Source organism: Octopus sinensis, linkage group LG4 (genome assembly GCF_006345805.1).
Source record: "Octopus sinensis linkage group LG4, ASM634580v1, whole genome shotgun sequence".
Lineage (NCBI taxonomy): Eukaryota > Metazoa > Mollusca > Cephalopoda > Octopoda > Octopodidae > Octopus > Octopus sinensis.
This window is the reverse complement of record NC_043000.1, coordinates 58,594,567-58,620,118: the sequence shown is the minus strand read 5'-3', so window position 1 is coordinate 58,620,118 and position 25,552 is coordinate 58,594,567. Positions and strand designations below refer to the sequence as shown.

Genomic DNA, 25,552 nt, shown 5'->3' with positions numbered 1-25,552 from the left:
CTTATCAATTCCAAAAGGATGAAAGGCAAAGTCAACCTCAGCAGGATTTGAACTCAGAACATAAAGATGGACAAAATATCACTAAGCATTTTGTCCGGTGTGCTAGCAACTCCACTAGCTCTGCTAGTCTTAATAACAATAACAACAATAATAACGATAATGATAAAGGTTTCAAATTTTGCCATAAGGGCAGCCATTTTTAGGGGAGGGGATGAGTTGATTACATTGACCCCAGTACTCAACTGGTACTTAATTTATCGACCCCAAAAGGATGAAAAGCAAAGTCGAACTTGGCGGAATTTGAACTACCGCTATACATTTCATCCAGCATGTTAACGATTCTGCCAGCATGCCACCTTATTAATGATAATGGTAAAAATAATCTTTTCTACTATAGACACAAGGCTTGAAATTTTGTGTGGTTGGAGGTCAGTTGATTACATTAACACCAGTATTTAACTGATACTTATTTTATTGACTCTGAAAGGATGAAAGGCAAAGTCAACCTTGGCTGAATTTGAACTCAGAATGTAAATGCCGAAGAAATGCTGCTAAGTTTTTTGTCTGGTGTGCTAACAATTCTGCCAACTCCGCACATTAATAACAACAACAATAATAATAATAATAATATAATAATAATAATAATAATAATAATATTTTTCTTTTTATTACGTTAATCTATTTCTACATTAAATCAATGTAATATTAGTGAATTCAGTTTTTGTCCTTCGCATGTTATCTTTTTAATTTTGAACATTGAATATGTCTTAGATCCTATGACATCTCACCCCTTTAAGATGAATCATTGCAACTAACATCGATAAATAATCACTTGAGAAATTTCAGCATTCTTATTTTCTAGAGTTTACACACCAATACCTATGTATACATAGAGATACATACATGTATATTTAGATATGTGTGAGTCTGTATGATTGTATGGATTTGTGTCATATATTTGTGTATTTGTATGTATATATACGAGGGGAAGTAAAAAATTATCTGCATTTTTGCCATAACATATTTTTATTATCGTCACACTCCCTTCTGCGTGTGCATGCTTATAGTTGGTACTAATGCGGTTACGGGATTGAAGTTTGAGCTAGATTGCATCATTTTTCATTCTAGCTTTACAATATAAGCATGGCCAATCCATTAGTAATGTGCATCAAAGAAAAAAAAGAGCAGTGATCCAATTTCTCAGCATTTTCACACCAAACACATTTATGCACTGCTTCCTTCAGATCTTCATCCGTAGGAAATTGATGACCATATAAGCCATCTTTGAGCTGACCAAAGATATGATAGTTAGGAGTGAGATCTGGGCTGTAGGAAGGTTGTTCCAGCACCACAAAACCCAATTGGTTAATGGTTTCAATGGTCTGGGTGGCCATGTGTGAGCATGCATTGTCATGCAACAACAAAACTTTCTTCAACAATAGGTTTTGGCATTTGGTGTGAATTGCTGGTTTCAGTTTGTTGGCCTGCAAAGCACTGTATCTTGCACTGTTGAATGTACACCCCTTTTCCAGAGACATCAGATCACTGCACATTGTTTTTTTGGTGCACATTGCAAGTGGAGCAGCCATGCTTACATTGTAAAACCAGAAAGAAAAATGGCATGATCAGGCTCAAACTTTGATCACGTGATCACAATAGTACCAGCTATAAACATGCATGCAAAGAAGGAAGTGTGACAATAATGAAGATATGCTATGGTGAAAGAGTGGATAAATATTGACTTCCCCAAGTATATATGTGTATATAATGAGTATATGCACATGTATATATATATATATATATATATATATATACACACACACACATATATATATATATATATATATATATACACATATATATATATGTTTGTGTGTATGCATATGAATGTTTTGGTGTATATGTGTGTTTATGTATGCTATTGTAATGAGTGACAGTAGTGGTAGGTAAAATTTGAACAGACATTACCTAAGAAACATTCGCTTCAGTTGACATTGATTACTTTAAATCATATATATTAATATATATTACATTGTATTATTGAGTTTTGACTGATGTTTGCACTGCATGAACTTGCATGTAAGAATGTCTTGTTATCTTGCATGAAATTGTGCATGTACCGTAAACAGCAACACGCTAAGTTTAACTAGACTTCATCATAAAAGAGAAATGAATTGATTTAAACATGTCTTTGCAGATGTTCTGTTTATCTATTTTTTATGCATACATATATGTATATACTAACATGTGTGTGTGTGTGGGGGGGACTATGATTGTGGCTCTGTGTATATATGTGTATACTTACATGTCTATGCATGTCTGAATCTGTCAGTTTTAACTATATATACGTGTGTGTGTGTACATACTTCAGGTTAAACTTCCGCCTTGTTTTATATATTTTTACAGCTTTATTATTGGCTTCTAATTGTAATTATTTCCATGTATGTATGTATGTATGTGCATGTATGTATGTATGTATGTGTGTAGTGTATGTATGTATGTGCGTGTATGTGTGCATGTGTGTGTATGTGTGTATGTATGTATGTCATTGTTCAGTTTTATTTCAAGATTTCTTGCCAATAGAGAAAGAGCCAGTTTCTAAACTAGACCCATGGCTCATACAATGGAATTTCAACAACATCAACAAGGTATTTTTGTATGTATGTATATATGTGCAGATATGTATGTTTCATTTTAAGTATGTATTCTCATGCATATAGTTGCGTTCTAGACATGCTCATATATACTTAAATGATAAAGTTCTGGAAAGTTTTACAGATTTTTACAGTTCCAGTGATGGCTTAGATCTGTAGTCTTCAAATCAGCTTTCTCCTTTCAGGTTTTGAAAAGCCTAATTTATCAAGATTGGCATTTAGGCAGTGTATTACATATCCTAGTACCCCAATAATGTATGTATGTATGTATGTATGTATGTATGTATGTATGTATGTATGTATGTATGTATGTATGTATGCATGTATGCATGCATGCATGCATGTATGAATGTATGTATGTATGTATGTATGTATGTATGTATGTATGTATGTATGTATGTATGTATGTATGTATGTATGTATGTATGCATGCATGTATGTATGTATGTTTCTTTATTTGTTGGTTTCTTTGTCACTGTATATGTATTTATGTGTATCAGTATGCATAAACATGAATACACTCACATAATTCACATTTATTTCTCTGCTTATTGAAATGCATTGTTTTCTTATATTATCTGAGACCACTCAGATGGTTCTGGATTTAGTCCCTCTGCATGGCACCTAGGGCAAGTGTCTTTTATTATAGCCTCAGGCCGACTAAAGTCTTGTGAGTGGATTTGGCAGATGGAAACTGAAAGAAGCCCATCGTATATATATAAATATTCTGGCACTCCATTGGTTATGACTATGAGGTTTCTAGTTGATCTGATCAATGGAATAGCTTGCTCATGAAATTAATGTGCAAGTGGTGATGACACTCCAGTGACACACGTATCCTTAAAGTAGTTCTCAGGGAGATTCAGTGTGATACAGAGTGTGACAATGCTGGCCCTTTGAAATACAGGTACTATTCATTTCTGCCAGCTGAGTGAACTGGAGCAATGTGAAATAAAGTGTCTTGCTCAAAGACAGAAGATGTTGCTGTCCATCTGTCTTTGTATTGTCTATCTGTCCAGATATTTTATTGTCTTCTGTTGCATTCTTGTTCCATTATATATATATATATATATATATATATATATATATATATATATATATATATATATATATATATAAATGTATTTATTTATATGTGTGTGTCTGTGTTTGCCCTCCACCATCGCTTGACAACCGATGTTGGTGTGTTTACATCCCTAGTAACTTAGTAGTTTGGCAAAAGAGACAAATAGAACAAGTACTATGCTTACAAAGAATATGTCATGGGGATTGGTTTCTTCAACTAAAACCCTTTAAGGTGGGCAACAGTCAAATAACTGAAACAAGTAAAAGAATAAAAGAATAAAAGAATACCAGTTTGCAACTTACAGATTATGTTGAAACTTAAACGCCAGTACTGATATGAGTATTGGTGATTATGATTATTAACAAGGATGTCTGTGTTGCTCAGTCTTCAACAAGGTCAAGTATCATCAAGGTTGTGGCAAAGAGTGACCAATCCTCTCTCAAATCACACTTTATATATGATAGTATAAGCCAAAATAATCAATGTTCAAAAATACAGGATTGTTGCAATTAGAATGCATTTGATCATAGTTCTGTTAAATCAGGGTTGATCCAAGATAGTATTGTTTAAAAGCAATAGCACTAACATCATAGTCTTCTCTGCATAGATGCATGAATATATACATACACAAATATACAGATTTATGCTTACGTATGTATGTACATATTTACATGGCCTCAAATCTGTATTGATATCATAGGAGTTCTAGATTGTGACACTGAAGCAACATCCATTGCAGAGAAAAAAATTAACACCTATCTTGCTTAGCAAGCATAAAAATAGCAATAACATTAGGATAGCTAATGAACTCAAGAAGAGACATGCAAAATGGTGCAAATTTCTCTACTAGAAGTAATGGTGTTAGAAAAGGCATCCAGCTGTAAAAATCCTGCCAAAACAGTCGCAGAAGTCTGGTGCAGTCTTCAGCCTGGCCGGTTCTTGTGGTACTGCCCCACCCATGGAACAAAGACGTTAAATGATGATGATGATGATGAGAATGATAATGATTACGAATGCAACAAAACCAAAGAAATAGACTGGTTTACTAAGAAGGTTGTCCATGGATCTTCAAAAAGAGAAACTCATACTATAGAGAGAATAAACTATACTAAAAATCTGGTATGGAGCACTGATAAATTTTTTACATCACTTTTTTATGAATATTTCCATGCAATCCACGAACAAGAAATACCTGATTATCTACTTTATGAAGACTGACAACTGTTGTAGGCTATGCAAAACCATGCTGAAGATATTAACTACATTGTTGCCAGCTGTGAAGAAATGTCATCTAGATACTACAGGTAAGATATGATGTGTTAAGCCAGAACAATCTAGAATAGATTGTGAAGGAAAGAAAATAACCAATAAAAGTGAATATACTGAAACCTGTGGACCCAGAAAAAAAAAGTAAAATTAAAACAATGCGCCAAAAGTTATTTATTTTTCTAGTGAGCACCTTCATCCAGCTGATGTAGATTCGTTAAATGCTAGAAAAGCAGTTGCAGAAATAAAGCATGAAGCGGTGGAAAACATAGCAGCAAGTTAGCATAGTATAATAGCGGCTAAGTTTACGCAGCTAATAGAAAATACTTGCTCACAACTTCTTCGTTTGCCTGTACTTTCAAGGACTATTCAAAGGTGCTGACAAAAAAATTATGGATTTCCTGCTAATCCAGGGGCTAGAACTGGTTTTGAAACACCTGAAGAATATTGTAAACTTGATAATGGCGAACAGTTTGTGAAATATGATTCGGGTATCGTGGATCAACAGTGCATACAAATATTTGCATCAGAAAGTGCTCTTCAGGATATAGCATCATATTGTCATTGGGCATGTGACAGAACATTCAAAATTGGGTCAGAACAGTGGTTTCAACATTTTAGCATTCATGTACAAGTAAAAAGTAGCAGTTTTCCACGGGTTTTTCCATTACTGCCAAATTAAACAAAGAAGACATACAAATTATTTTTCAAGTAATTGAAAATTATGCAACCTAATGCATATCTGCTTGATCTCACAGCAGATTTCGAAGTTGCAGTTCACAAGGCAATGAATTCATCATTCCCTAATTCATCTATCGTGGCATGTTTGTTTCATTTCAGCCAATCAATATTTTGAAAAATTACAGATTTAGGCCTCAAAGAAAAAATGCAATAAAGACTCTGAATTCTGTCTTAAAATTCGATGTTTTTTAGCATTAGTCTTCCTACCCATTGAAAATGTTGAAGCGGCCCATGAAGAATTAAAAGGTGATGAAAAAATACCTGTTCAATTCATCGCTTACTTCTACTTGACTAACATAGGCATTGTGAGAATACGTGGTGCTAGATGAGGAGAGAACCAACTACATTCCTGATAGCTGTATGGAATGTTAATCAGCGTATTCTTCAAGATCTTTCCAGAACAAATAATGCTGCTGAGGGGTTTCATTCTGCGATAAAGCATTCAGTAGGTGGAGCACATTTGAATATTTGGAATTTAATCAAAACTCTGAAGGAAGAGGAAAGATTTGTTCAAGGTAAAGTGACTCAAATTCTTTGAGGAGATCCATCAAATTCATGTTCACAATATCGAAGAATAACTGAACGCCTCAAAAAATTGGTCACTGAATATGGATCAACAAGAAAAATTGATTTTTTGAAGAGTGTGGCATATAATTACATTAGTTTTAAGTGATCATAGTTAATCATTAGTTATCTTATTACTTTTTTAAAATGACTTTTTTTAAAACATTTTTCACAGTGTGAAAGTATATTTGCCACTTAAATGTGGCTAACCACTAAGGGTGGATGCTTCTGTAGCTTGTAGCCCCAGGAGAACATCTTCTCCATCTGGCTATTGATACACTTTCTGTGCCCTATCAGTATTTGCAAAGGGAAGTAATCCTTGCCATCGTCGACCTGAGATTCTTTATTTTTCATAGTATTTTACTTGAATCCTATCAATAAAATTCTCAATGATTATTTGATTTTGATGTTCACCTTGTTTTCTAAAGAGTTTATTTAAAATTGGACAAGAAGTCATTGGACAAAAAAAGATCATCAAACAAAAAGACGTCAAACCAAATGACGTAGACAAAGTGACGTTGGACAAAGTGACGTTGGACAAAGTGACGTTGGACAAAGTGACGTTGGACAAAGTGACATTGGATGAAAAGTCAGGTCATGATATATATGTATGTATGTATGTATGTATGTATGTATGTATGTTGTATGTATGTATGTATGTATGTATGTATCTATGTATACATATGTGTGTGTGTGTGTGTGAGTTTGTTTGTTCCCCTATACTATTGCTTAACAACTGGCATTGGTTTGTTTATTTAACATTCCTATAACTTAGTGGTTTGGCAAAAGAGACCAATAGAATAAATATCACTCTTAAGAAATAAGTACAGGGATTGATGTGTTTGGCTAAATCATTCAAGGTGGTGTCCCAGCATGGCCGCAGTCTAATGAGTGTAACAAATAAAAGATAAAAATAATCCGTCTGGCACCTGTGTCGGTGGCACATAAAAAACACCATCCGAGCGTGGCCGTCTGCCAGCCTCGTCTGGCACCTGTGTCGGTGGCACATAAAAAAACACCATCCGAGCGTGGCCGTCTGCCAGCCTCGTCTGGCACCTGTGTCGGTGGCACATAAAAAACACCATCCGAGCGTGGCCGTCTGCCAGCCTCGTCGGCACCTGTGTCGTGGCACATAAAATCACCCATACACTCTCGGAGTGGTTGGCGTTAGGAAGGGCATCCAGCTGTAGAAACACTGCCACATCTGACTGGCCTGGTGCAGCCTTCGGGCTTCCCAGACCCCAGTTGAACCGTCAAACCCATGCTAGCATGGAAAGCGGACGTTAAACGATGATGATGATGATGATGATGATTAGGGCTTCAGCATTTGCACTAATCCATTTAGCTAAAAATATAGGAGAACATGGATTCTTGGAGAAAAGACATAGCTCTATGACCCATATACTACAGATGACACTGCTATCTGGAACAATAAAAATCTGTGAGACATTCCTGAAATTTAAAGGCTGAATGTTTCCACACAGGATGACTAACAGAACAAGTTGCCTTTGTTTACATCCTTTTCAGCAAATTGGTAGCCAGTCCAAATAAACTTCAAAATTCCAATCAGGAAAACAGCAAATACACATATACATACAGGGTGTTTGGGTTAAAGAAAACACCATATCCCATCCAAAAATAAAGGTATTTTTAAAAAGCAAAGAGCATCAACTAAATAATGGCTGGGAGATAACAGTTTATTTGAAGTAACTATCCTCAGCTTCCACCATGGCCTCAAGATGGCTCTAAAACCTGGCACATGCATTCCTCACTGTGTCCTTGGGAAGATCTTCAAACACCTCCTTGATCTTGGTCACTAGCTCAGCCATAGTGTTGTAGGCAGAGTGGTTGGTTTCTTTCTCAACCATGCTCCACATATTGTAATCCATAGAATTGCAATCATAGGAATTAGGAGACCAGAAACTAAATCTGATGAAGTCATAGAAGTTCTTTGACTACTGTTGACTCTTTCAAGAGGCGTGGTAAGGAATTGAACCCTGCTGTAACACATATGGTCTTCCTGCAGCAATTCTCTTCAGCCAGGATTTCACCAATCTCCAGCAGTTACTGTAAATCCGCATTTTTCCCCCAAAATTTAAAGGTCAAAATCCCTAGTGCATACTATATACGAAGTTAAAAAGGAAAATTATTTTCTAAGCAATGTCCGAGTCTCTATTTGCTGTCTGGCTAAGATTATTCAGACGCATTTTGTGATATCGGGTGCGAAAATACCTTAGGCTATGAAGTCATAAAAGAATCATCCATAACTTGCAGTAAGCAACATTTATTAAGCATTATTACTGTTATTATTGTTATTTCTTTATTTTCTGCAAACAAAATGCACAAAAAAGCTACATGTTTGCATTATGTTATATATACAATAATAATAAAGGACATTATTGTATACATTTTTACAAACCAACGACGTTATATAGACCTCCTTGACTCAAGTAAGAGAAGGGGTGCATATTATACACAAGGTTTAGGTTTTTCAGAGGTACAGCCCCCTAAAAATCCCCTGCATATTATACTCAAGGGCGGACTATATGCGAGGATTTACGTTATACATAGTCATCTGAATTGAGCCTAAGACCCTGTTCAAAGATGAGGAGTGGCATGATGTCACCCTCTCTTGAGACCATAACAGTTTGAGGGAATTTGGTTTTTATGATATCCATGTAACATCTTACAGCCTTTACAATCTTCACAGAGCATTCAACAGCAATCATGATGTCGGTGTTTTGGTACATGATGCAAATAATCATGATACATGTTGCTCTTTTCCAACATTTAAATGATTTCCAGTCATACAGGTCAGCTAACGTTTTCTCAACTACAACTTTAATCATTATGCTCTCCAATATATCAAGTTTTTCTTAAAAAAGAAAGAGACATAATAAATCGTCAACTTTAGCTTGAACACCCTGTATATACATACATACATACATACATACACACATACATACATACATACATACATACATGCATACATACATGTACACATGCATGTTTAAGATTCATTCAGTCTATTTATTTCACTTAGACAGCGTCAAATTTAGCCTGAACACCCTGTATATACAGCATCAAATTTAGCCTGAACACCCTGTATATACATACATACATACATACATACATACATACATACATGTACGCATGCATGTTTAAGATTCATTCAGTCTATTTATTTCACTTAGACAGCAATCATAGCATTAACTGATTTCTAGTTAGTTAATTGAGTGTTCTGGTTGTATCTATATAGGAACCTCTTACAATTAGCAAAAGCAAACTGCATGTTACCAAGCTATACATACTTGTGGATACATACGTGTGTGTGTGTGTGTGTGTGTGTGTGTGTGTGTGTGTGTGTGTGTGCGCGTGCATTAACATAAATATTTATTCATTTATACACATATGGATATAATGACACATATTTTCATACTATTAAATAACCATTAATGTGTGCATGCCTGCTGGTATGAAGATTGATATACATGCATATATGTTCATGTAAAACTAACGTGTATGTTTTTCATGAATGCAATGTATTGTTATAGTTTTCTGAAACTATTTCACAACTTCTATAGAAACATATGCCAACAACAGTGAAAGAGCATCAACAGGATATGGCCGAGATTATGACCATAGAGTTCCAGTGGAAACACCAGTGGTAAGTTCATCAGAAAATAATTAAATATGTGTTTGTACTAGTTTTTATGATCATGATAAAACATGGTAATTTCAAAACATGTGATTGCCCTAACAATTGCAGCTATCACAAGGAAGATATATTCATTTCTTCATAATATCAAAACAGGATTAGAAATTTGAAACTAGAATCAAGAAATTAAAAGGAAAATGATGCATGGAATTTACCTTTTTTTAACTAATGCAAAATCAAAAATTTTTCTAGTCATTGGTAATCATGTATAATGCTATTTCATTCTTTTTAAAAATCATCAGCATGATATAACCAGTGACCTTTTAATTCCACATTTTGTGAAGTGTGTAATCTTATTAAAGATGGAAATAATTACAGTCTGGAGAAAATTCACAGAGTTTTTTTTTGTTTCCCTTTTTTTGTGTCTTTTCTTCCTTGAATATTAGTAGCTTAGGAATCAAGATGAAAGAGGGAAAGTTTTTAGTGTTTACATTTAGAATAATATGAGGTGATATCAAAAGGTTCCAGATTAGTTATGTTTAATAAAAAAATTATTTCTTTACCTATGTTTTAACATCATTTCCTCCGAAACAGTCATCTTGCACAGTAATACACCAATCCCAGCATTTCTGCCACTTTTGAAATGTCATTTTCCGTAAGCAGATCAAGGACATTCTACGATTCCCTCTGGATCTTGACAACGGTGTTGAAATGGTGACCTTCGAGCTGCCTTTTCTTCATAAGGAAGAGATGGAAGTCCACAGCATCTAAATCTGGTGAATAGGGTGGGTGCAGAAGTAATACCATGTTGTATTTGGGGAGAAACTCTTGAGTGAGGAGAGCTTGATGACAGGCTGCATTGTTGTCATGAAGAATCCAATTCTTTGCTCTCACAAGATCCAATTGCTTTATATCAAATGTCCTTCCTCAAACACTCCAAAATGTCGCAGTAGAATAGTCCACTGATTGTCTGGCCCTAGGAGATGAATTCTCAGTGCACAATACTACATTTTTGGGGTGATGCCAATAGCAGGTCTTCCAGATCATTCACCATCTTCCAGGGGCGTCCTTCTTCTTTTGAAGCACCTGTACCACTCAAAACATTGATTATGACCAATTGCATTGTCTCTGTAAGCTTGCCGAAGCATGACCAATATCTCTGTAGCAGACTTCCCAAGTTTAACACAAAATTTCACATTGGTTCTTTTTTCCTGATATGACAAAATCACAGACTACAGCATACACATGATCACAAAAACACAAATTTCACAACTTGCAATGTGAACAGAGCAATGTCACTTGGCACACTGCCTCATGAAGGTCACTGCTAGTTCTCACTGTGTGTTATTATCTGTTGGCATGCTACAGAACTAGTCCAGGAAGTCTTTTGATACTACCTCATAACTGTTTTCAGGGCATTCTACCTAATGAAAATGTTTTATAGTAGGCAATAATTATAGTTTTAGCTACATTTGTTTCAAGCTGTTATTTCTAAGTCATAATCCTTCAGATGTGTATGTGGAAAAGACATCTTTTTATAAATATATGCCTTTACCATCATCAACAGTTTAAAATGGATTTTCCTGAATTTATTGCTGATTACAGCTGTTACAAGAGAGATAACCATTTTGTCATAATTACGAAGCAGGATTAGAAATTTAAAATCGAAATTAAGGAATTGTAAGGAAAGAGACTTGTAAAATTTAATTTTTTTTTCTCATTTAACACAAAGTTTTTAAAATTTCATACGAGTAATCATAAACAATAAATTAAATACAAGACTGAAATAAGAATTAGGATCAATATAATGAACTTAAAATGGAAAAAATATCTAGAGATAGTGCCATGGTATGGCTGTTGTCCAGTGATTGAAACTAATAAAAGAGTAAAAATAATGAAGGTAAAAGAGAGAGTTTAGTAGGTAACGGCTTTGGAAGCTATGCAAATCCTTTCAACAGCAGGCATGTCTGTGTGGTAAGAAGTTTGCTTCCCAACCACATGCTTTCTGGTTCAGTCCCACTGTGGGCACTTTGGGTAAGTGTTTTCCACTATAGTCATGGACGGACCAAAGCCTTGTGAGTGGATTTGGTAGATGGAAACTGGAAGAAGCTTGTCATATATATGTATGTGTATATATATATATATATATATATATGTGTGTGTGTTTGTGCCCCTAACTCCTTGACAACGGGTGTTGGTGTAATTACATCCTTATAACTTAGCAGTTTGGAAAAAGAGATCAATAGAATAAACACCAGTACTTTGAAAAAATATATACTGGGATTGATTCATTCGACAAAATTTTTTCAAGGTGGTGCTCCAGTATGGTCGCAATCTAATGACTGGAACAAGTAAACAGTAAAAGATAAAAGAAACTTCAAAACCCAATAGTTCTCCATTTACATTGCTAGCATTCATTCCCTAAAATATTGGATATTTATGCATAGTTAAATAAAACTATTAATTTGATTCAGAAAGCTTACTTAGTACTGTAAAGAGTTTATAATGCTATATAAACTTCCCAGATAATCAAATCTGCATACAATTTGTTTTACTGATAGTCAATTTCTGTAGGGTCCTTTTTATAATTTCTTGTGTAGTAATAGGTGTCCACAGAGGACAGTAATTGGATATCTTGATTCCAATGTAAGATATTTTAAACAAACTTTAGCTCTAGTTTCTGCTTGACTTTTACTCTTTTCTAATTTACTTCTTCCCCATCAGAATATTCTTTCATTTACTTGAATCCTTCTTGAATGTTTGCCTTATACAGTATCTTTACTTTTGATTATAGTTATCTGGTGCTGAAGTGCAAGAACTACAAGCCAGCAAGTTTGACAGTAAAATAGAACAAGACCGATCCCTTCGAGCCAAAGTATGTCTACATCCTTATTCTGGAAAATTTTGTCTTATTGTCTTGGTTGTCTCCCATAATGAATGCTGTTGGTAAGCAGCCAAAGTGAAATTGGTCAATTCTTCCACAGTAATTGCTGCACTTTTTAGTTAATCTACTGTTAATTTTCTTAACTTTCACAGCAAAGCTACCCTTGTTCTAAATAGGTATCATGGACAATACATCTTTCTTGTTTTAGTTACACATCATCATCACCATCATCATTCTTATCATCATCCTCATTATCATCATTATCTTCATTTAATGCTTGTTTTCCATGCTGGCATGGATTGGATGGTTTGACTGAAAACTGGTAAGGTGGGGAGCTGCACCAGGTTCCAATCTGATGTGGCATGTTTTCTATGGTTGGATGCCTTTCCTAATGCCAACCACTCCAAGGGTGTAGTGGGTACTTTTTATGTGCCACCATCATGGGTGCCAGTTATGCAACACTGGCATCAGCCATGACTATGAACTCACTTGGCTTGACATGTCTTCTCAAGCATGATATATCACCAAAGGTCTCAGTCACTTGTCACTGTCTATGTGAGGTCCAGCATTTGAACGGTGGTAGAGGTCTCATGGAAGCAGTTACAAGTGAGTAAGACCTTTGGCAATAAATGCATTATATAATTGAGGTGCATTACATCTCCTTCCTGTGAGTTTTTTTCCAACCATTCAAAGAATGCTGCTTAAAAATTGTGTGGCCCCATCCACCCTTCTGTCTTGCTATACAAAACACTATATAATTAATATGTCTCACTAACTTACTTCATTATTTGAAACCCTTCTATGAGCATTATTTTTGATGGAATAGGCTTTGATTCTGCTGTCTTGCACTTATGGCATATATGTTTAAGGCGAGTCCATATGGATGCATAAAATGAGATGTTATGTTGTATAACTGATAAGGATTTTGTCAGATTTCATGGATAGAATTTGCTCTTTGAATAATTAAACAAGCTATACCACAATTCAACAACAAAATATATACTCATACTAATAGTTCATCAAATTAGCTACCAGCATAAGCACAAGAAAATTACGAATATTGGAACTTCCACTTTACAAATACTACCATATCTGGTGAGCTTATAAAGCTGCGTATTATTCATATTTAATTGTAGCTAGAGGAAGATGTACATAGACACTGTGGATATATATTTAACCACAGCAGTGGGTGAATGATATATATATATATTATATATATATATAGAGAGAGAGAGAGAGAGAGAGAGAAAGAGATAGATAGATAGATAGATAGATAGACAGAGATAACAGGATAATTTATTTCCTAAAGCAGAGATGTTGTTAGAACAGGAGAAACACTGGATAAATTACCCTTACAAAGCGGAAAGATTTGTAAGAGTAATTTATCCAATGTTTCTGCTATTTTAAGGGTGTCTCTGCATTTGAAAATATATTGTCATCTTATTTGTATCTATATACATATTTCAGTGCTTATAAGAAAATAATTTAAGTTTGTTTATTATATATAAGGAACTGATCTTTTAATCTTTTACTCTTTTATGTATTACTAGTATATATTTGTGTAGCACACAGTCTTTGCATGTGTATGTATTCTTATGATACTCCTTTTTGTTTTGGAATAAATAGACATAACAGAATGTCTACTGGCTGTATCCTCTCCATTTTCTTTTTGCCATATATATATATATATCGAATGGATGTGTTATAAAATTATTCTGTACATACGATGACAGCCATACCAACAATCCAACAAACCTCCATCATCAGCTGCCCCATAGATATCCCTGTGGTTTCGACACCTGGGCAGTACCATTCAATCTGGCAATGTCAACATCACTAAAATAAGTGTTGTTTGGGAACAAACATACTTTAGATATTCAATATTAATTCTAGGAAGGAACAAACACTAACATTACTAATTAAACTACAACAAAAAAACACATTTTCCCTGTGTATAAAAACAGTATCGGTAAATATATTCAACAAGTAAACCTATAACTAACTCCTAAATTATTTAACTATATAGCAGCCTAGCCTTTGAAATCCATGCAGATAATATTCTACTAGTCTTCCATATATATATATACATATGTTTAAATGAAGCTAGTGGTCTTTGTGTGTTTCTGAATGGCTAACACATGTCTTCCGCCCTACAATCGTTATATCATCATCATCATCATCATCGTTTAATGTCCATTCTCCATGTTGACATGGGTTGGACAGGTTGACAGGAGGTGACCAGCTAGGGAACTATCTACACTCCAATTGTCTGTTGCTGTATGGTTTCTACGGCTGGATGCCCTTCCTAATGCAGACTGTGCACTTTACAGAGTGTGGTGGGTACTTTTTAAATGCCACTGTCACAAATGTGTTTACACAGCACCAGCATGAGTGCATTTTATGTGGTACCAGTACCTGTAAAGCACACACACACACACACACACACTTATATGTGTGTGTATGTGTATATATATATATGCATATGTATATACATATGTATATGCATATATACATATGTGTATATTATATATATATATATATATGTATATATAGATATATACACACATATATATACATATATATATGTATATATATAATATATATATATATATATATGTGTGTATATATATATATATATATATATTGTTATATTACATGATGTTAATTTTTGCTTTTTTTCTGCCAAATAAACACACACACTATATATTCGTTCTTCATTCATTTTAACTTTTGTCCATTGTCTGGAAATCTTTTGTAACACATCTGTGACCTCTTCAGTGACACTTTCTGTCTTTGTGTATTCTCCTGTGATAAAAGATTCCCAGGCAATGGACATTGGTCAAAATAAGAAGAGTAATAAACAAGTGAAGAATAAATATATAGTGCATGTGTTTATTTTATAAAAAAAAAAAATGACCATCCTGAAATATAACAATATGTATTTCAACACACAGTTTCACATCAGGAATTTTGCAACACAAATTCGTAAACATATATATATATACATACACACACATGCACACACACACACACACACACACCACACGCACACACACACACACACACGCACACACACATACACACACACACACATGCACACACACACACACATGTTCCAGACATGATTTTATTGCTGAATAGAGTTATTACATCATGTTAAAAAAAACATTTTCATCAGGTGAATATATGCACAAATTAAACATTATAGAAATTCATGAATTCAAGTATGTGGCATATATATTATATGACACTTCTCTCAGATTCTACTTGCAAGGCATTGGTCAGCCTGGAGTCAAAGTAGAAGTTACATGCCCTTGCAGACTTTTTTTTTAACTTGTGCTTCACTTTTGCTTTTACAGGGACGAGCAAAAATGGCAGAGGCACTGAACACTATTACCGTCTCGACTATATCCGGCATACAGTTGACATCAAGTACGTTGTCTGCTGTATGTAAATACACAGAAGAATGTGGGAGAGAGGCTCAGGTAAGAGTGCTTGGATCAGTTAAAAGTTACAAAGAAATTATTTATTCACATCTCAAACATTTGATGTCTTCAATGCCATGACCAATTCATTTATGCTAAATGGATCTAAAATTTTTGTTGTTTATTCTTTCACCATACTCTAGAAGTAGAATTCTTTATCACGTTCTGTTATTTGAGTCAATTTTTATTTATCAACTTCAATTTTACATTCCAATTCTCTTCTGTTTTTCCATTAATCTTATGGCTACCACATTGAGGCTTTACTCTACTTAGAACCATTGACAAACATGAAAAGAAGTGGAATCACAGCTTGGCCAAAACCAATATGATGTTAGCCCACCAAGCAAAGAGCTGTATGTCCTCGTGAAGTACTTGGTTTTGCTTCGTTTCTGAAGTCAGGACACTTAATTATACTTATCTATAGACGGGTACCCAAGGCATATGGCTTAGTGGTTGGTTCATGATCGTAAGGTCATGAGTTCAATTCCCTGCAGTGCATTGTGTCCTTGAGTAAAACATTTTATTTCACGTTGCTCCAGTCCACTCAGCTGGGAAAAATGAGTAGTACCTGTATTTCAAAGGCCCAGCCTTGTCACATTCTGTGTCATGCTGAATCATCTGGAAAACTACATTGAGAGTACATGTCTGTGGAGTACTCAACCACTTGCATGTTAATTTCCCAAGCAGGCTGTTCCGTTGATTGGATCAACTGGAACCCTCATCGTTGTAACCAATGGAATGCCAGTTTATAAATAGGTACCACACAGTTTACAGTACAAGGAAGACTGCGTTTATGTTCACCAATGAACCTGAGGAATATTATGTGAAACCACTATTGAATCTTAAAAGATAATCACCAGGTCAGCCTACTCCAAGAATCTTGGTCCTGATTATAACTAAGTCTTCTCAGATTATGACAAGATTTTGAGTATGAGGTCCTCTGTGCAGCTGTTTAATGAGTATTAGGAATTTAGTTTCATGTGGAAAATATCATCTGGCAAGTATCGTTAAATGAATTTGATTTTATCCTCAAATGATATTGATTGTATATTTTATTGATTCAATTTTTATCATTCCAGAAAGCTGTTATAACGAATATTGAAAAGATGTCTGACACTTTCAAAAAACTTGGCCGAGGTACTCCAAAAGAAGAATTAGCTGTTGCAGGAGAATCCTTAATGGCTACTATCGGACAGGCTCTAGAGGTGATTACATTTGAAATTGAATTCTTCAGTCATATCTGTAATCATAAAAAAAAAAAGAAATCAATGAAAATAATTTGGAAACAAAATTATTTTAACCTACAAACATAAGGACTCTATTGCATGATAAATTTGTGTCATTACATGGTTGATTCATTAGGAAACTACAGGGGTTGGACAAAATAATGGAAACACCTAGCATCATAATTTTGAAGTATCTATAAAACCATCAAAAGTTGGTTTATTTTTATGTTTTTTTATTTATTATTAGTGTTGCTTAATATGTTTTGCTAAAATTACTGTTTGTTTTCAGATATCATCAGGGAAAGGTAATTAAAGTTCATTAAAATCACAGATCTATCAGACTTGCAAAGAGATCAAATTGTTGGTGTTCAAATGGCATGCGCTAGCATAATGAAAACAGCTGAAATGTTTGGTGTAACAAGAAATACTGACTTGAAAGTGATGACACCTTTGAGAAAGAAGGAAAAACCTCCTTGTCAAAACAAAACTCCAGAAGAAAGTCAAAACTTTCATATAGGGACCGTTGAACTCTTATGTGAATTGTTAGAAAGGATTACAAAAGTACAGCTCCCAAAATTACTGCAGAGCTTAATGAATATCTCAAGAATCCAGTTTCTACAAAAACTGTTTGACGGGAGCTGCACAAAGCCAGATTTCATAGGAGGGCTGCAATCAGTAAACCACTACTTTCGAAAACAAACGTTGAAAAGCATTTAGAGTGGAGTAAGAACCTTCAGAATTGGTCCCTAGAGGAGTGGAAGAATGTTATTTTCTCAGACGAGTCATCCTTTACCTTATTTCCAAACACCGGCTGAGTATATGTGTGGAGACTGCCAAAAGAGCATTTGACCCAGACTGCCAAAAGAGCATTTGACCCAGACTGCCTTCTTTCAACTGTTAAACATGGAGGAGGATCTGTGATGATCTGGGTGGGGTAGCTATATCTTGGAAATCTACCAGCCTAATGATTTTCCTTCATAGCAGAATTAACAGTTAAGGCTATTTAAGCATTTTATCTGATCAAATTCATCCTATGGCTGCAGACTGTTTCCGGAGGGAAACACAATCTTTCAGGATGATGATGTACCAATTCATACAGTTAAAGTTGTTACTGAATGGCACGAGGAACATTCTAGTGAAGTTGAACATCTTATCTGGCCACCACAGTCCCCAGATCTCAATATTATTGAACATTTATGGTGCATTTTAGAAAAACGAGCAAGGAGTCAATATCCTCCACCACCATCACTACAAGAACTGGAGACTGTTTTAGCTGAAGAATGGACACAAATTCCTTTGGAAACAATACAAACTTTGTACAAGTCCATACCTTGTAGAGTTCAAGATGTAATTACTGCCAAAGGCAGTCCTACCCCATATTAAAATAAATTTGTTTGAAATTTTAAGGTGTTTCCATTATTTTGTCCAACCTCCGTATATTGGCAATTACCTATTTATATGGCAAAGAGGCTATTCTCAGTTTTGAGGTGGACAATGTCACATGTCATTTACCATAGTGATGAGCAGTGACCAAAGTATAGCTAGTTTGTTGCACCGACGGCATCATGCACTAAGACTAAATTTAATCAACCTTACTCTCTGACTTAGTCCAGGTGACAGTATCACACTGTTAATTCTCAGTTTCTTCAGGATCAGGCTGGAGATCAATTTTCAGTCTCCAACTGGAAAAGCCAACCATCAGAGCAAAATTAAATAGTGAGTTGGCACTAATATCAGTAGCATGACACAAATGACAGTGTTGAAATGGAATATCTCTGGTCTTAACTCTATAGGAATATTCATTGATTCATCCTAGTAGGATTACACAGGTACTGTGATAGAGAGGTTACTTCAATCAGTGTAACTCTTTAACTTCAATATGCTCATAGTGATCCTGCTATCTTTCCATCACTGTCATAACTCAAACCAGTGTAATGAAATGTGTCCCTTTTGAAAAAAGTGAAAGAGCAGATGTTCCACTCTGCCCAAATACAATGCTCAGGCATTATGGAAGTGACATAAGTATTTGCTGATTTTCTTCTTGACCTTTTGACAAGAGCTTCTTCTCAACACAGTTTTGACTGAGCTGGCCAAGCTATCCTTCTTGTAACCTTATCCTAGTTCCTATCCACCTGGAGATCTGGATCAAATCAGATCCCAAGCAATTTAACTGGTCCATCTATCTAGTACCCACTGATGCTGTTGGGCAATGTAGACTTGTTTCTTTACTATGATGCCAACAATCTTGATTTCCATAATATCATTATTCATGGACACAGAACTTATGCATTTCAGTTCAGTTGGAATGCCTCTATCCTAAACTCACTCTCCAATTATCATTATAAATTTGTGATATGCATGCTTTTCCTAAAGGCATTAACTTTCTCAAGTAATAAAGCAATAATCTAGAACTGATCCTGGATTATTCTACTTATCTAATTTTTTCCCACCACTTGCAAGTCTCTAGTGGAACAATAACAATAAATTTTTGTTTATGTAGTCCGTGAATTCTCACATCACCAATCCTATTATTTCTGACATGGAATCTGTTGCTGAGTTTATGGTGTATGATACTGATTTAGACAGTGAACAAGAAAGTAAGTGTACATATTTCTCAGATAAGTTATATTATTTGTATCTGTGGTTTTCCTATGTTATTAATTTGGCTCCTATGTCCGCAACCACTCTTTCTTTCCTTCTCTGAGTGTCTCATTAAAACATTGCATGTACTACGTCCTCGTGTTGTTGTTTTTTCTTGTCTTTTTTCTCTGTTTTTTTTTTAAAACTATATATATATATATATATATATATAAAATTATATATATGTAAATGTAATATGTGACAATTATTTGGTAGCCATGATAAAACTCCGAGTTTCAGATGCTGGGGTGGAAATCCACGCTGCCGGCCGGATAGCTGAAGAGATGGCAGTGTGGATTTCCACCCCGCCATTCGAAACTCAGAGTTTTATCATAGCTACTGAATAACTGTCACATATTACATTTACAGATAAATTCCTCAATTTATATAATATTGAGGTCTCTTTCATTCTTTTGTTGTCTTAACATTTTTATCAATAATTATATATATGTATATAAATTAATGATAAGAATCCAGTAAACTAGGCACATGAACAAGTAGGCTGTCAGAAATGGTTAGGTATGATAACATAGAGTTCATAGTGTGTTAAATAGCCACGAATGTATCAAGTGTTAATAGGGTATTGTAGATATGTAAGTACCAAATCTAATTTAAACTGTAGATCTGATACTGGGGTTGGTTTCAGGTGTGGCATTGGATAAAATGAGAACACAGATAGCATTTAAAATTTATGACAGTTATTTCAGTAGAATTTTAATAAAGTTTTCATAGATTAAATCCACCATCTTCAGGTGAGATGTGAAACAGGTGAGATTCCATACATTGAACATGATGAATCCAATATCATTGAATAAGTGATTCTTTAAAAAATAACATTCATATTCATAGGAAAATTAGAAAGACTTGAATGAGCAAGTGAAAATCGAAAATATAAAACAACTATATTATTTAAATTCACTTATCTAAATTAGTTTGTAGCTAATACAGGTGTCGAGAACTGTGGAGTTTAGGTTTTATAGACTGTGGAGACCTTAGGAAACTGCTTTCATCAAATTCTCATTATTTATACTTAAAAGAATTACAACAGTCTTGTATTTACTGAAGATTTCAGAGACAAAATGCTTATTGTTAGTTGTCTTATCTTAGAATATCCCCAGTAAGCTTGGTTCTGTAAAGTTCACACCATTAATCACCGAAAAAAAAAAAATTGGCAAAAGAAGGATAATTTATTTTTGCTTCCATTACTTAGAAACTACTGCTGGTCATTAAATGTCTGACCTTATTTAGTTTCATACTTTTACATAAGATTGGGTTTCCTATGTTCAGTCCATTGCAGAATGAAGACCTCTGGATGTTCTTTCAACCAACCATAGTCTTAAATAGAGAGGCCATGAATTTGAGCTTGAGATCATACTGATTTGATGAACCTACTCTACCACACTGGTTCAACATAGCTTAACAGAGGGTTCAGTTTTTTATACTCTTACTCAGAAGTATTGAAGTCAATTACATCGACTTCAGTGCTCGACTAGTATTTATTTTACTGACCCCGAAAGGATAAAAAGAAAAGATGGCCTCGATGGAACTTCAACTCAGAAGATATGGATGGATGAAATACCTATTTTTTACTACCCATAAGGAGCTAAACACAGAGAGGACAAACAAGGACAGACAAACAGATTAAGTCGATTATATTGACCCCAGTGCATAACTGGTACTTATTTAATCGACCCCCAAAAGGATGAAAGGCAAAGTTGACCTTGGCGGAATTTGAACTCAGAATGTAATGGTGGACGAAATACCACTAAGCATTTCGCCCGGTGTGCTAACGTTTCTGCTAGTTCACCACCCATTTTATGTTATGAGTTCAAATCCAACCAAATTAGACTTTGATTGTTTACCCTGTATGATTGGTTAAATGATAACAGAAATATACAAGGACAGCTTGATCTATTATTTGAATATTGGTCTTGTAAGAATTTCAAGTTAAATTAGGACTTTTGCCATCTTTTATTGATGATGCTTTATTTTGAATTGCAAATGAAATCAAATGTATAGAAGTATTTATACCTATTATTATATTTCCTATTTCAAATAATTATTTTTCACATTTTCTATACTTTTATTAGCAATTTCATCTCAAGATCCAGAAAGAGGATTGGATGAATTGAAATACGTAGCTAATAAAGACTTGCAAACAAAAGAAGTAAGCAAACTTTGACATAAAATGTTTAACTATCTTCTTCAATCTTTTTTATTTACCATCATTACCTGTAAGAGTTGTGGATATTCAAGCCTACCCTCATTTTCAAGGTATCAAGAAATTAGATACATAGTTTCTCACACCAATGATGGGGATAGTATGTGGTTGCTCAGTCTGCTAAAAAAAAAAAATAGCAGCCAAGTCTTTAAATTGCATTCTACTATCTTAAAGGACACAATGGATTATGTTGACTAAAGTGCACTATACCAGAAAAAATAGTGAAATTATCATGGCTGGACTGGGTCAAAGTCTGCCTGAGCAATGCCAACTTTTGACTAAACAACAATGATAACAATACCTTCTGTTTCCCTTGGATAGAAGGACAGTTTATAGATTTTCACTTGCAAGCTTACAAACTTTCTCATCAATTATAGAGTGCTCTCTCTCTCTCTCTCTCACACACACACTCACACACACATATGTGCACGTGCACCTACACACACTCTCCCTTCTTACCACTGCCTATTTACAGTTACTTAGTATTTGACATCAAGAATTAAATGCTTTTGCAATGGAGGTGGTCCAGTGCTAATAATCCTTTCTACTCCCAACTCAAGGTATAAAATTTTGCAGGGATGGGTATTGTCAATTTTATCAACCCCAGTACTCAACTAATACTTATTTTAGTCACCCCCAAAAGAATAAGAGGTGAAGTCAACCCCTATAGAATTTGAAATCAGAAGGTAAAGATGGATGAAATATCACTAAACATTTTGTCCAGTATGCCAATGATTCTGCCTGCTCACTGTTCTTTGGGTCAATACTTAGATAAAAAGCATCACTTCTTTGGTCTGTCAGCTAATATTCATTTCCCTACAAGCTATATCCACAGTAAAAGGTGAACTATCCACTGCAAGCTGACAAACCACTTGTCAAATATACAGTGTTACAACTGAGATTGCTATAAAAGGGAATTGTTTTTACTCAGTGATAGCTATTTACAACTTGGTTGACTGAGCCATTTGTAAGGTGTGACATGATCACAGTCACAGTACAGCATGGTTTTATGACACAATCTGTTGGTAGTGTAATTTACTGTTTAGTTAGCTATATTTCTCATCTAAACGTTGTATTTCTTTAATGTCTTGAAATATATTTTCCAAAATTTCTCGGTTGCACTATTTTGCATATTAAAAGTTTAATTTCTGATCTATTTAAATTATAAAGCAAATTAAACATTTACTTCTTAGGCGGTGAAAGAAAGTAAAAAACTTCGAGATTCTATGAAAACCATTACAAAGACACTATCAACAGCTCTGGTTCCAGGAGATGAGCCTTTAAACATGTTTACACCTAAAATGGACATTTCAATATCAAAATCTTCTGCAAAGTCTTTGAGCGATACGAAATTTGGAGAAGGCAGAGGGGCATTCAATCTCCCTGATTGGTGTAAGATGAAAACAGACTGTGACCCAGATGACATTGTTTCACTTGAAGTAAGAATTTATTGTTATGTTCATGTCTATCAATGTTTATGCAATTCTAATCTAAATTTTAGAATTATGTTGTATTTGTATTTATTGTTGCGAGTTAGTATGTCATTATTTGGTATATTACTGCAGAGTGTTATAGCATAGCTGATTGCTAGACTACAATAGTAGAAAATAACATGGTCTATTACAATATTATAGAAGCATTTGTTTCAAATTTAGTGTATCAACAAACATCAGAATAGATACATTATTTACATTATTTACATTTGATGGATATCTGTCCTCATCTTGTTTGTTGTTAACAAAACGTTTCAGCTGATATACCCTCCAGCCTTCATTAGGTGCCTTGGGGAAATTTCAAACCTGGGTTCTAATTCCTAAGGTATTTTTCGATGTTATTATTATCTTCAATACTTAGGAAAATAATCAGAGAAGACGATAGAAAGAGAATCCAACAAGATCTAGAAAAGTCGTACATGAAAGAATTTGAAATGGTGAAGACACACCAGATTAAGTAGTTTTTGAAACTCAAAGGTCAGAGAATGAAGACTGAAGTCCGTCACTTACCTGTGAAAGCGGTAATTAATCTAAGTAGCTGACATCTAGAAAGCTCTGAAGAAGCAGTACTGAACAAAGGTCTCAACTTTGTGACGACCATCAAACGCATTCCATACTTGGACATAATAGCACCTATTGAAGAGACAGCCGTAAAGATACCAAAAGCTCAGGGAGTTGATCTAAGGTGGAAAGTGAGACAGGTACTAGAAAAAGCATAACTTCCCAACCAAACATCACTGAGGAAGAAACATTTGCTTTCAAAAGACTACAGACTGACAATTCCATCATAATACTTCCAGCAGACAAGGGAAATGCTACAGTGGTGATGAACAAGTCTGACTACTCTGAAAAATTGGCAAGTCTCATAAGTGATGGTAGCTACTGCAAAGAAAAGAAAGACCCAATTCTGAAAACAGGAATGTGTCACAGATCTTAATGAAGAACAAGGATCACTTTACACCAATAAAGTACAGACAACTGACTCAACAGTACAGTAAACTACCACACATGTACGGTCTTCCTAAGATTCACTAGGATGGTATTCCATTAAGACCTATAATGAGCTGTAGAGGTTCAGCATGTCATCCACTGAGCCGCTTCCTTTCATTAGCAGAAAAGTCAACATCGGACGTGAAGAATTCCACCCACTTCACAGAATTGATCAAGAATCCAACCAGATTGTGAGTCTAGATGTGATAAGTCTGTTCACTAAAGCCCCAACTGGTGAAGCACTATTGGTGATTCAAGAAAAACTAGTGGCAGACACCCATCTAAAAGAACACACTAGTATACCAATAAGAAACTTGATGGAAATGTTGACCTTCTGTGTACAAACTACCTACTTCAATATGGACACTGATATATATCGACAAGAGGAGAGTTTAGCTATGGGTTCACCATTATCACCGATTATAGTCAATATATACATGGAATACTTTGAGAATTTGGCTCTGGGATCAACGCCACTAAAACCAACTATATGACTGCGATATGTTGATGACACCTTTATACTCTGGCCCCACCAGGAAGATGTCCAAGTGCTGTTAGATCATGTGAACTCAATAAAGCCATCCATACAATTCACAATAGAAAAGGAAAAAGACAATTAGCTAGCATTCCTGGACGTATTAATAACACACACCAAGTATGGATT

At 34.8% G+C, this 25,552-nt stretch overlaps 1 protein-coding gene across 2 annotated transcripts in view; it reads left to right on the top strand.

Annotated features, from left to right (window-relative positions):
• LOC115210642 (polycystin-1-like) overlaps window positions 1-25,552 on the top strand; it is a 146,380-nt gene that overhangs the window by 90,862 nt on the left and 29,966 nt on the right. For both annotated transcript variants that reach the window (XM_036502002.1, XM_029779292.2), the window contains exons 19-25: window positions 9,876-9,958; window positions 12,744-12,824; window positions 16,193-16,318; window positions 17,398-17,523; window positions 20,045-20,141; window positions 22,275-22,351; window positions 23,599-23,844. In XM_036502002.1, the coding sequence (XP_036357895.1) occupies window positions 9,876-9,958; window positions 12,744-12,824; window positions 16,193-16,318; window positions 17,398-17,523; window positions 20,045-20,141; window positions 22,275-22,351; window positions 23,599-23,844 (836 nt within the window). The remainder of the gene's footprint in view (window positions 1-9,875; window positions 9,959-12,743; window positions 12,825-16,192; window positions 16,319-17,397; window positions 17,524-20,044; window positions 20,142-22,274; window positions 22,352-23,598; window positions 23,845-25,552) is intronic.